Source organism: Nematostella vectensis, chromosome 1 (genome assembly GCF_932526225.1).
Source record: "Nematostella vectensis chromosome 1, jaNemVect1.1, whole genome shotgun sequence".
Lineage (NCBI taxonomy): Eukaryota > Metazoa > Cnidaria > Anthozoa > Actiniaria > Edwardsiidae > Nematostella > Nematostella vectensis.
The window spans coordinates 1,646,074-1,658,148 of record NC_064034.1 but is presented as its reverse complement, the minus strand read 5'-3'; the positions used below and the strand labels follow the sequence as shown (position 1 = coordinate 1,658,148).

Here is a 12,075-nt window from a genome sequence, read left to right as displayed (position 1 = left end):
ATTTTTTTTGTAAACATATTGTGGGATTTTTAGTGTCACATAAACAGAAGAACAACAGTTCTTCTCCAAACATACTGTTGACATAACGCCGGAAGCATTGCGTGACGCAGGGAGATATTAGCCCGCTAGTGCCCCGCTAGTGACTAATCCTTTTCTTGTTTCTCCAAATAGAGAGGTACGTTTTTTACGGGAGGGCAAGAGTATTTTATTGAGCCCAGAGAGCAGGAAAGGCTCGTCAGCCGGCAACATCCACGACGAATTCACATAGTGTATCGTAGTTTGCCAGATCACATTAACTCGACCGCCGGCGCCACCTGTGGCCTTAAAGGTGAGACTTTAAGATCATAACAAGTAGGCTACCTGTCATCTCGTAGACCTGATGGGTTTTCTTTTTATGCCGCTGGGATGTTTGTTTACTCATTGATCTCCTTCTGAAACTATTATATATATAGTCGGTGGTCTTAATTTGTAGAGAACAAATGTTCCCTAGCTATCTAGAGCAAGTGTTCTCTATAGGTTTATTCTCACTGCGTCTATGTTGTGAATGTGATTTTTGATACTGTGTGAATGTTATGAAATAAGCAGCGGTCAGTCCTTTTTCCAAGTAAAATGTGCAGAATTTCTGATTAGGAAAATACTAACCTAGCATTTCAAATTTGACGCGGGAAGAAATTAACAAGTTTCTATCATGCTTCGATATCAGATTCAGCTCGATTAGCTCTGCTCTCAAACTCTCCTTTGAATGTAGTGCCGGTCGATGTTGTGACTGCTCTCAAACTTTTCTTTGTATTTAACGATCTTGTGACTGCTCTGAAACTCTCCTTTGTATCTAACGCTGGGCGATTTTGTGACTGCTCTCAAACTCTCCTTTGTATCTAACGCTGGGCGATCTTGTGACTGCTCTCAAACTCTCCTTTGTATCTAACGCTGTGCGATCTTGTGACTGCTCTCAAACTCTCCTTTGTATCTAACGCTGGGCGATCTTGTGATGCTTAACCTCTGTTGCTCTTGTATAGCGTGAGTTGTCATAGCCCACTCCAACAAAGATGTTCAGGCGGCCACACTAGGGGCAGGTGTAGTATAGATCGCACGCGCTATTTATAGATGACGAACGCGCGTCAAAGTGCTCGCGATAATCGTCCTCGCACGACTTGCCGTGCCTAGACACCACTGTGCGCCAAATCTGGTATATCTGGTATATATATCTGGCGTATAGTGTTGATCAGAATCGTATGCTCAAATCTGGTCGTATATGGTATTGAGTCCGCGTATGGTGTTGGTCAGGTCGGTAGACTCAAATCTGGTCGCAAATGGCGTTGATTCTGCGTATGGTGTTGGTCAGGATCGTAGGCTCAAATCTGGTCGCATATGGCGTTGAGTCTGCGTATGGTGTTGGTCAGAATCGTAGGCTCAAATCTGGTCGCATATGGTGTTGAGTCTGCGTATGGTGTTGGTCAGGATCATAGGCTCAAATCTGGTCGCATATGGCCTTGATTCTTCATATGGTGTTGGTCAGCTCCGTAGACTCAAATCTGGTCACATATGGCGTTGATTCTGCTTATGGTGTTGCTCAGGTCCGTAGACTCAAATCTGGTCGCAAATGGCGTTGATTCTGCGTATGGTGTTGGTCAGATCCGTAGACTCAAATCTGGTCACAAATGGCGTTGATTCTGCGTATGGTGTTGGTCAGGTCCGTAGACTCAAATCTGGTCGCATATGGCGTTGAGTCTGCGTATGGTGTTGGTCAGAATCGTAGGCTCAAATCTGGTCGCATATGGTGTTGAGTCTGCGTATGGTGTTGGTCAGGATCATAGGCTCAAATCTGGTCGCATATGGCCTTGATTCTTCATATGGTGTTGGTCAGCTCCGTAGACTCAAATCTGGTCACATATGGCGTTGATTCTGCTTATGGTGTTGCTCAGGTCCGTAGACTCAAATCTGGTCGCAAATGGCGTTGATTCTGCGTATGGTGTTGGTCAGGTCCGTAGACTCAAATCTGGTCACAAATGGCGTTGATTCTGCGTATGGTGTTGGTCAGGTCCGTAGACTCAAATCTGGTCGCATATGGCGTTGAGTCTGCGTATGGTGTTGGTCAGAATCGTAGGCTCAAATCTGGTCGCATATGGTGTTGAGTCTGCGTATGGTGTTGGTCAGGATCATAGGCTCAGTCGCATATGGCCTTGATTCTTCATATGGTGTTGGTCAGCTCCGTAGACTCAAATCTGGTCACATATGGCGTTGATTCTGCTTATGGTGTTGCTCAGGTCCGTAGACTCAAATCTGGTCGCAAATGGCGTTGATTCTGCGTATGGTGTTGGTCAGGTCCGTAGACTCAAATCTGGTCACAAATGGCGTTGATTCTGCGTATGGTGTTGGTCAGGTCCGTAGACTCAAATCTGGTCACATATGGTGTTGAGTCTGCGTATGGTGTTGGTCAGGTCCGTAGACTCAAATCTGATCGCATATGGCGTTGGGTCTGCGTATGATATTGATCAGGATCGTAGGCTCAAAGCTGGTCGCATATGGTATTGAGTCTGCGTATGGTGTTGGTCAGGATCGTAGGCTCCGAAAGGCTTCTTGACGAGCCAAGGCGAGTGCGACTTGGGAATTCATGCATGCCATAACGTGCGGATCGCCCAATACGTTCTTATGGTGTAATGGCACTATTCGTGGTATAGCTGCGGTATTCCTACAAGTCCAAGGTATACCTGTGGTACGGCTAGCAATCTAGGGTCTATCCCCGATGGATATCTATCTATATTATGGTTTACATGTGGTATTCTTGCCAGTATTCCTGTGGACTGTCTCTGATACATGTGCTTCAGTGGAATGCCTGTGGTTCTGCTAACAGTCTATAGTCTATCTACGATACATACATCTACCTATCTATGGTCTACCTGTGGCATTCTTTATAACGTGTATTTTATCTGGTACAATATATGATATGCCTTCGGTACTGCTAGAAATCTATGGTGTACCTCCAATACTTTCTATGTCTATCGTATAACCGTACTATCCTTTCCATTCTTTGGTGTACCTGTCATGCCCCTTTATTTCTTTGGTATACCTGTGATGCCCATCTCTGTCCTTTATACCATTCTATGCTACGCTGTTTTCCTGGAATCTGTTATCAGTGCAGTCCGTTGTATGTATAGTATTAAGAGAATATTTCATGGAACTGGCAAGACATTTCCTAATGCTGATCGAATAATTTCAAAGCTATTGCCCTTTTATTAAATCCTTTATTTTCCAAGGGAGTAGTTTGTATTCAAAAGTAATGATCGCTTAGTTTCCAAGAGAGTAGTTTATATTCAAAAGTAATGATAGCTTAGTTTCCAAGGGAGTAGTTTGTATTCAAAAGTAATAATCGGCTAGTTTTCAAGGGAGTAGTTTGTATTCAAGAGTAATGATCGGTTAGTTTCCATTGCTGCGGTTCTCGATATTCTGCCAACTGTCATCAACAATTTCTAATGCTTTATCGCTGTATGGCTTCCGTCACTCAAACTAACGGAATTTGGTGATTTTTGATTGGCCAAGACCTCGCGGAAAGATGGCGTGATTGGATGGTGTCTTGTCAGACGTATTGTATTCTATTGTAGAGTTTGGTGTCTTGTCAGACGTGTTTTGTCTCATTGAAGAGTTTGGTGTCTTTTCAGACGTGTTTGGTCTTATTGTAGAGTTTGGTGTCTTGTCAGACGTGTTTGATCTTATTGTAGAAGTTTGGTGTTTTGTGGTGTCTTATCAGACGTGGCTGAGTAAAGAGTTCTCTTCAGCCCATTACCTAAGACCACCCACTTCTATACATTGACTTGAGAATTACCTTTTAAAGGTGTTAGTATTGCCGGGATTATCTGGAATTACCAGGTGATACTTAACCGTGAAACTCACAGCATTCGAATAACCCTTTTATCTCGCCCTGTAAAAAAAGCATGGCTCAACTTTGCTTTGTGCTCGACTTAGACATTTTCCTATTACAATCCCTGTTGAGAAGTTATAGAAAAAGAAAGAAAGCCGTCGTCCCCAAGTGATGGAACGCCGTTATAAAGTCGAGTTCTGGTCGCGACTCTTTTGACGATTCTTGGTCTCGTGATTAGGTATGGACCCTTGATGGTCGCGGCTATTTAGGCGCGTCCTGGTTGCGATTGGATATAGACGTGTTTTTGTCGCGACTATCTGGACCCTGTTCTGCTGAAATGTCAATTTAACGCTAGCGTTGAAAAACACTCCTTCACGTTGACAACTCCTTATATAGTCAAAACATTTTTTTATTGTGCTCGTTGCTTTACCATGAAATAGCGCGCGAGTAAGATTGCACTTCACGCAGCGAACACGACATAGCCGCACGGTGCCTCACCGACTAGACGACGACAAACTCAGCATGGCCATAACTAAAACACGTCTCAGTCACAGCAGGTCCTGGGCTAATACTGGCTGCTTTAGGGAGCCGTCATGCCCCGCGGATAAGGGAGAACATGGTCAGATAGGGATCTGTCGTACCGAAGGGAAAGCGATGGTGCTTATAATGCTGTTAGAACGCAGCGTGGTCTGTGAGAATGTATAAAAAGTCTCAGTATACGCTAAGATATATAGATTCAGACTTGATTACGCATCACTTACATGCGTAACTCAGATTCCCTTTCCATTCTTCATCTTCTTTTTGCCCTGATAAACTCGGTGCATTGGTTGTATTAGAATGAAAGAAAGATATCATGGCTTTTGCCAAATTGGATCGATTTTTAATTTGTTCAAATCTGCTATCAGATTCTTTTCTATTTCAATCAAAGTCTTGTGTTTATTTGAAGGGTTGGGTGTTTTTAAGGAACACGAGATTTCTAGTCTTACATGTTTCCGTTTTCTGTGTTTGTGTTTGTCTCTCTAAGACATCAGTGGAACGGGAAATAGTCAGTCGGGCACCTAGGAACTGGATTTCTCGTCACCCATTTTCAGATGCTAGAGGAACTCTCACGAAGTCAACAAGGCGGCGACTCAAAAGAGCTCGCGAAGGTTGCCGCAATCTTAGTAAAGGCACACCACACAGAAACTGCCTTTTAAGCACATTAAAAACTAAATCTTCCCGAGTAGTGGCAATGTTCGTATTTCTGAGCTAGCGGTAAAATTTTCACTGTTTCGTATAATTTTGTACGTGATTGAAAAGCTTTGTGCCTTTGGTAAGGCAAAGGTTACGACAACAATGACAGTAATTTGCACGCTACCCTTTATTAAGTGAAAAATTTGATTGAGACCTCATTATTCGCACCTTATTTTTATCATCATATCTCTAGGATCTTTATTGAGGCTGTTTTTTTATCGCCGACATCACAATCGGGGCAAGGTTTTGTCATAAGGGCGTTCTAGAACACACCTTTACAACGCTACAAACGCTTGCTTTTCGTTATGTTGAATATTGGATATCTGTGTCCAGTGTCGCATAGCTCTAACTCCAGAGAAGCCGGACACAAGGCTAGATTACGGGCGCATGAACTAATGAAGTAAAATGTCTGTTTTAGATACTTATCATCCACTGAATACCTCACACCCCCACGCAGACTCGCCACCTGCACCATCTCGCGCGAACACGCGAGGGAAGGCACGAGGTCGGGGCAAGAGGTATATAGAGGCAGGTTATGTGGAGACCATGGTTACTGCTGATAAGTCCATGGTGGACGCATTTCCGAGCAAGGCGGAGCTACAGAGCTTTATCATTACTATCATGGGAATGGTGAGTTTTTATAGCTTTATTTCTCTCTATTTACTTTAAGTGGTACTTTTCCACTTGGAAGATGTACTTATGGTCATCAAAGACGAATAATTTTATAATATTTCATCATGTTCTCTGCTTGTAGGAATTATCAGTAAATTGCACATCTTGAGAATATTAACTAAAACGGAACGGTTTATCACTTTCATCTTGTCTGCCTTAAAAAAAAACAAGAGATTAGCAGAAGCAACACAAGCTTCGAATGTGAAATGTCACTGATTATTTTTAAAGAACAAAGCCTGCACGCGTTTCTTAATCTGCCCTCCAGTGGGATCTATCTTCTGGGCGCCTTGCACTCATTCACAGCTTTCTTATCTCACACAGCTATTTCTTGTGAGATCCACTAACCCCAGACTCAGATAACAGGATTAGAAACTCTAAAAGGATTTTTGTTTACGTTATCCTAACGCCTTTCAGCTATCGTTAACGAAAAGTTATGATAGTACTATGTTACTGATGGAATGTTGGGAATGTGGTGTTAAACGTCGCTGCATCCTTGGTTATTTGCGCACTGCGGGGATACGTTTCACTTGGTTCCATATGTGATTTCTGATTGATTCACCATCTACACATCACAGTGGGCTACTTCCTCGGTCATAGCCTCTAAATTGCTTGTGTAGTTGTTTATTTCGAGCGTCGAAGCTCACTACTTTTGTTGTGTTTGATAATTGGATAAAGGGCGCAGATGAGTAGACCTTAATTTGATGACGTCACTATGTGTAGTGTCGTCTGGTTTATGGAGGTACACGCGTGGGGAAAATATGTGGCTAAAAGCTCTTTCTAAATGCCTCAGCACTCGCTAAATCGCCTATCTTTATCCCTTGTTTTCTGTTGAGAAAGAGGATTCGTAGGAGTCAATGGACTTGAAGTCCCTCAAAGTTCGCTTAATTGTATGATAACTCGAGCATCATTTTTAATTTTCTCCCGATTCTATGAGGATTAGTTTACTAAGCCCTAATTAACGCAATTCTATCCCCCTTCCACCGCTATGAGGATTAGTTTACTAAGCCCTTATTAACGCAATTCTATGCCCCTTCCCGCACTAGCTGGCTTAGATGAAACTTACGCTCGCGAACTATGCCCTCCATCCTTAACACACACACATACACACACACAAAAAAAAAAAAAAAACGATTGATCAACCTAAATTCTGTGCGTTTAGATGTTCCTATACTTTCTGTCTCTATATGTTGGTTGCTTTTTTGCTTTATAATACCGTGAGCACACCAAAAGTGGTGAAAACTCTATGCTCCGAATTTCACAATTCTGCTGATTTACTTGATAAAAGACATCTGCATCTCAGATAGATAGAAGATTCTAATCCAGTCGTACTTGCAGTCAACCTCAAAACTAAAGGAACTAGCTTATCATGAAAGTAACAACAAAATATGTTATATAGCTAAGAGGCTTCGAGGCAACTGCCCATATAGTCAAGGCGTTTTTCTAAGCATCAAATGAAATGTGACAATACCTCAGGAAATAATTGTTTCGCCCTATTATATATTTCTTTATTTTTATCAGTTATATTTACATCATTTTATTTATTTTTATCGTCTATTAAAAAGGAGACAGAAAAGTGGGCGGGGCATAAGAACGGTTGAGGTAGTACAAGGCTTCGTTCGCTAAGGACACTGGGTAGAAAGGAATATATTGATTGTCCCCTTGTAGCCTGCTAGCCGGTTCTCCACAGGAATCCCGAAACTCTGGAGAGCCGGCTAGCAGGCTAGTCCCGTTGAGTTCTAAAACACAAATAAAGGACTGAATGACCATTAGGATCGAGATCACATAGTGCCAAGTCATGGTGTTATCCCGGTGATGCCAATCTGTCGTTTTGTTTTCTAGATCTCTCACGAGTGTTTTTGTTTTGTTGACTCTGATGACCGCTTTGACTGATTATAGGTTGCGCGCATCTACCGGGACAAGACAATCGGGAATTCCATCAACATCGTGCTTGTCAAGATTATCATACTGGAGATAGACCTTGTAAGCCATATATTACACAGAAACCACCTCACACACAACACGAGTGCAGAAGATAGACCTTGTAAGCCAAATTTCGCACACAAACCGCCTCACACACAATACGGGTATTATACACTATCAGTTATCTGCATCGATCGAACGCCGATGCTGCGTAATTCTCAATACACCAATATGACTTCTATGGTTAGGGCAACTCCGTGGCACCTGCGATCCATAAACTCAAATGTATAATGTCACACTTAACATTTTGTTCTTGGTCTAGCAGATGTTACAGTGAGGAAACAGAAAGCGGGCCATGCTGAAACTTTGACCAATCAGATTCGGCTTGAGTTCCAGCCAATCAGGTTAGGGTGTTCCCACGCTAAATCGACAGACAAAAATGGTCGACTACAAGTACGAGGTCAAATAAACAACGTCCGGCGTTTCTCATTGGCTGAACTTTATTTTTAATTGTTTACGGTGTTCAAGACGATTCTGATTTGTCAAAGTTGTCCAGCATTGCCCGCTTTCTGTGTCCTCACTATGGGTGTGTACAGGGTCCCAAATATTCGGTTCTCTACTTTGAAGTTTTATAATTCAGAACGATTTTGCTCGCCTTATATAAACTATTCAGAGGTCTGTTCTTCTTTGTGAAGTTTTTTTCATAAAAAAACGCCCTCAAATATGAAATACAGAAAAGACTCTCACAAGATGAGTCGTTTGTAGCCTTGATCTGCAAACAAGTAGAGGAGGGAACTTGGGGTCATCCTGTAGAGTTTGAACTGTAGTTTAAAGAAAGTATCCTTAGTCAACTCGACTGGTTGGAGCCTTTTCAGTCTCCTTTCTTCCACTAGTTACTCGAGATAGAGGTATTAGCGTCAGCTCTTTTATCATTTGATCATTTCGTTGTTTTAGCGCGTTTTTGTCACGTTCCAATGTTACTATCTTTCAATTTTCATGGCTTTTGCGTTGGTTTTACTTAGCGTTTGACGAGCTTAGAACCACGAACCAGTCCCATGAGTTTATTATTGCGTCGGTTTAACGTTTCTGTTCACCTAATGACTTCTTAGCCGGAGCTGGAAATCACGTCGAACGCTGCCAGCTCGTTGCGAAGCTTCTGCAAATGGCAAACAAAGATGAACAAACCGTCTGACGAAGAACCCGGGCACTTCGATACGGCAATCCTTCTTACCAGGTAACGCAACACATGGCGCATAACGCAACCCATGGCGCGTAACATCTAAAATAGCGCGTAACGCAACACATGGCACGTAACGCAACACATGGCACGTAACACAACACATGGCGCCTAACGCCACATATGGCGCGTAACGCTACACTTGGCGCGCAACACAACACATGGCGCGTAACGCTACACATGGCGCGTAACGCTACACATGGCGCGTAACACAAAACATGGCGCGTAACGTTGCATTTGGTAAACGAACAGGTAACGCAATGCGATAGAATAATGCCTGGCAGCTTTGGCGAGTCGTCAAGGAACTTACTGTTATTTCTTTAATTATTTGTATTGTTTGTTTTGTCCTTTGTTTTAATAGAACAGATATCTGTCGTGCAGCTGGCAAATGCGACACTCTAGGTAAGTAGTGGTGCTTCCTTGCGTTAGTAAACATTTTTCGATTTTTCGGTTTGATTTTGGTCTTAGATTGTTTAACAAATGCATTTGCTATTCGTTCACCTTCAGGTCTTGCAGAGCTCGGCACGGTCTGCAACCCGTCTCGCAGCTGCTCCATCGTGGAGGTTACAGGGCTCAGTAGTGCCTTTACCATCGCGCACGAGCTCGCTCACGTGTAAGTTGTACTTCTTGCTCGATATTAGAGCCAGAGGTTTCATAGTTCCTAATGTAGATAATGTGTCTTCTGTTCAGGTTCAATGTCCCTCATGATGGCGACCATAACATGTGCGACGAGAAGAGCGGGAACTACAACCTGATGGCGCCATCTCTCAGCTTTAACACCAAGCCATGGATGTGGTCTACGTGCTCTCGTGACGCCATCAGACTGTTCTTCGAGTAAGTCAATCGGCAAAAGTGTTCTTTGCATTGTTACAAATACAGCCTATTCGTGGTCTGCACTTTCTAGTAAACCGCCAATTGAAAACTAATAGAAATAATGAGAAGTCTTTCCCTTTTTCCTGATACATCAATCATCTTTCTGAAGTTTAGGGTACGGCAAGTGTCTGGAAGACAAGCCTGATGAACGGCAGGAAACGCAGTTCGACTTTGAGCTCCCGGGAGAGAAGTACAGCGCAAACGACCAGTGTCAACTCATCTTTGGATCACAGTCACGGCTCTGTCCTTTCTTGGTAACTTGCGTGACTTAATTCATACTAATGATAATTGTAACGCCATAATCAAATAATTTGCATGTGACACTCCAGTAAATAAATGAATGAATGAATGAATGAATGATTATAATAAAAAGTGATATTTACCCAAAATATGCCAGACTTCTTGATCCTTAATATTCTGATTATGTGAGGGGACCCAGATTGTGCCATTCCCCTGATGCCTAATATGGCAGTAAGGATGGTACAGCTTTCTGACCAATCTTAACAGTAATCTCCGTAACCCCTAAATACCATGATTGCATGATGTTCACTACCGTACTAATTTTGAGCATTGGCTCACTTTGGAACTTTTGTTCGAGGATCCGTGCATGCGACTATGGTGCGTCAAGAACCTTGGCAAGAGGCGAGGCTGCCAGACCCATCACATGCCATGGGCGGACGGTACTCCATGTGGGAACCACAAGGTAACCTACACATCTCAATAGCTATCCTACCTTACTTACCATTCTGGCCATCACGTACCACGGACGAACGGTGCCCCACCTTGGGGTCACAAGGTAACATACACATCTCAATAGCTATCCTACCTTACCCTTCTGGCCATCACGCACCACGGAAGGACGGTACCCCATGTTCAGATCAACAACGTGCCCATCTCCATAGCTGTCCTACCCTAGCCTTACCCTACCCGAAACAAATAGTCTATCAGTTGGCCTGGCGATTATTGTGTCATTGACATCATCCTATTGTTGATTTGGTTTTAGTGGTGCATTCGTGGAAAGTGTGTCAAGAATCGTCGTATGAAGATCGTAGATGGGCAGTGGGGGAACTGGGCCGCGTTTGGCGCTTGCAGTAGGACATGCGGAGGTGGCATTCAGTTCGCCAAGCGAGAGTGCAACAACCCTGAGTACGTACACTAGTCTCAAATAATCACCATCAACAGCAACACCAGCAGCAAACAAACAAAACAAAGTTTGACGCCCATCTTATTGTATTTACACAGACCTGAAAACGGAGGGTTGTACTGCCAAGGAGCGCGCAAAAGATTTAGATCCTGTAACTCTGAGGTAGAACCATGGCGACAGTGGATTGACTGCTATTGAACACTTGTGACCGCTTTTCCACGCCCCACTTGTGCGCAGTCTATAATAAAATTTGCCTTTCCTTCACCAGGAGTGTCCGCCAGGCAGCAAGGACTTCAGAGCGCTTCAGTGTGCGCAGCTGAACAACAAGCCGGTTCGAATAAGCGGTGTGGCAAAAACGGTGAATTGGCTGCCGAAGTATCAGGGCGGTTAGTAACGCGGTATTGTTCTTCAGTTGATACGATAGCAACGTTTGACTACTTTATACACTCCCATTGATGCCTTGTTCTTTGGGGCTGCTTTGGGGGTATATAGTTTGTTGCAGAGGCATGCTCCTCTCTTGGCCCCTAAATACCGAATTCTTTGTCGTTTACGAGGTTTTTTATATTGCAGTTCGTGAGGAGGATAGATGTAAGCTTTACTGTCAGGTGGAGTCGAAAAGGATTCATTTCAAAATGAGTGATAAAGTCATCGACGGAACACCGTGCCAACAGTTTTCTTCTGATGTTTGTGTCGACGGCAAGTGTATCGTAAGTCATTCTCTATTTACTCGTAACTCGTGCCTTAGTTTTTGATACGTCCTTTCTCTTGGCTGAGCAACCTTCTGTATAACCGTCTAGCCTTGCTTGCTTGAGTAATGATTATATCCTGGTTTCCAGAGTGCGGGATGTGATCGTATCGTGGGATCGCAGGCGAAGTATGACGTCTGTCGCGTTTGTAATGGTGATAATACCACGTGCAAGAAGCACAAAGGCACTTATAGAAAGATAGCCTATGGTAAGTATGTCACTGTCTCATCACATTGTGTCAGTATGCTATTTCTATCGCCGTCGTTGTTGTTTTGTTGTTGTTTGTGTTTTTTTTTTTTTTTTTTTTTTTGTCGTCGTTGTTGTTCTTGCTGCAGCAGTTTTTGCTATTGATTTGTTGGATTTCGTTCAATTTGTTTCCAAACATTCGACGTTA

The 12,075-nt window shown here is 43.2% G+C and overlaps 1 protein-coding gene and 1 long non-coding RNA gene across 6 annotated transcripts in view; one reads left to right on the top strand and one right to left on the bottom strand.

Annotated features, from left to right (window-relative positions):
• Positions 1–12,075, top strand: part of LOC5516359 (A disintegrin and metalloproteinase with thrombospondin motifs 9) — a 59,981-nt gene that overhangs the window by 18,746 nt on the left and 29,160 nt on the right. For 4 of the 5 annotated variants that reach the window (XM_048732530.1, XM_048732533.1, XM_048732536.1 and 1 more), the window contains 14 exons: positions 172–328; positions 5,508–5,719; positions 7,658–7,741; positions 8,791–8,915; positions 9,280–9,320; positions 9,426–9,531; positions 9,609–9,752; positions 9,901–10,045; positions 10,384–10,494; positions 10,795–10,937; positions 11,034–11,097; positions 11,204–11,321; positions 11,506–11,642; positions 11,772–11,889. In XM_048732530.1, the coding sequence (XP_048588487.1) occupies positions 172–328; positions 5,508–5,719; positions 7,658–7,741; positions 8,791–8,915; positions 9,280–9,320; positions 9,426–9,531; positions 9,609–9,752; positions 9,901–10,045; positions 10,384–10,494; positions 10,795–10,937; positions 11,034–11,097; positions 11,204–11,321; positions 11,506–11,642; positions 11,772–11,889 (1,705 nt within the window). The remainder of the gene's footprint in view (positions 1–171; positions 329–5,507; positions 5,720–7,657; positions 7,742–8,790; positions 8,916–9,279; positions 9,321–9,425; positions 9,532–9,608; positions 9,753–9,900; positions 10,046–10,383; positions 10,495–10,794; positions 10,938–11,033; positions 11,098–11,203; positions 11,322–11,505; positions 11,643–11,771; positions 11,890–12,075) is intronic. The other variant, XM_048732543.1, reaches the window with a different exon arrangement.
• LOC116620375 lies at positions 7,242–9,555 on the bottom strand. Its single transcript, XR_004297142.2, has 2 exons — positions 9,420–9,555; positions 7,242–8,837 (listed from the first exon to the last, which is right to left on the bottom strand). It is a non-coding gene; the product is annotated as an uncharacterized LOC116620375 (long non-coding RNA).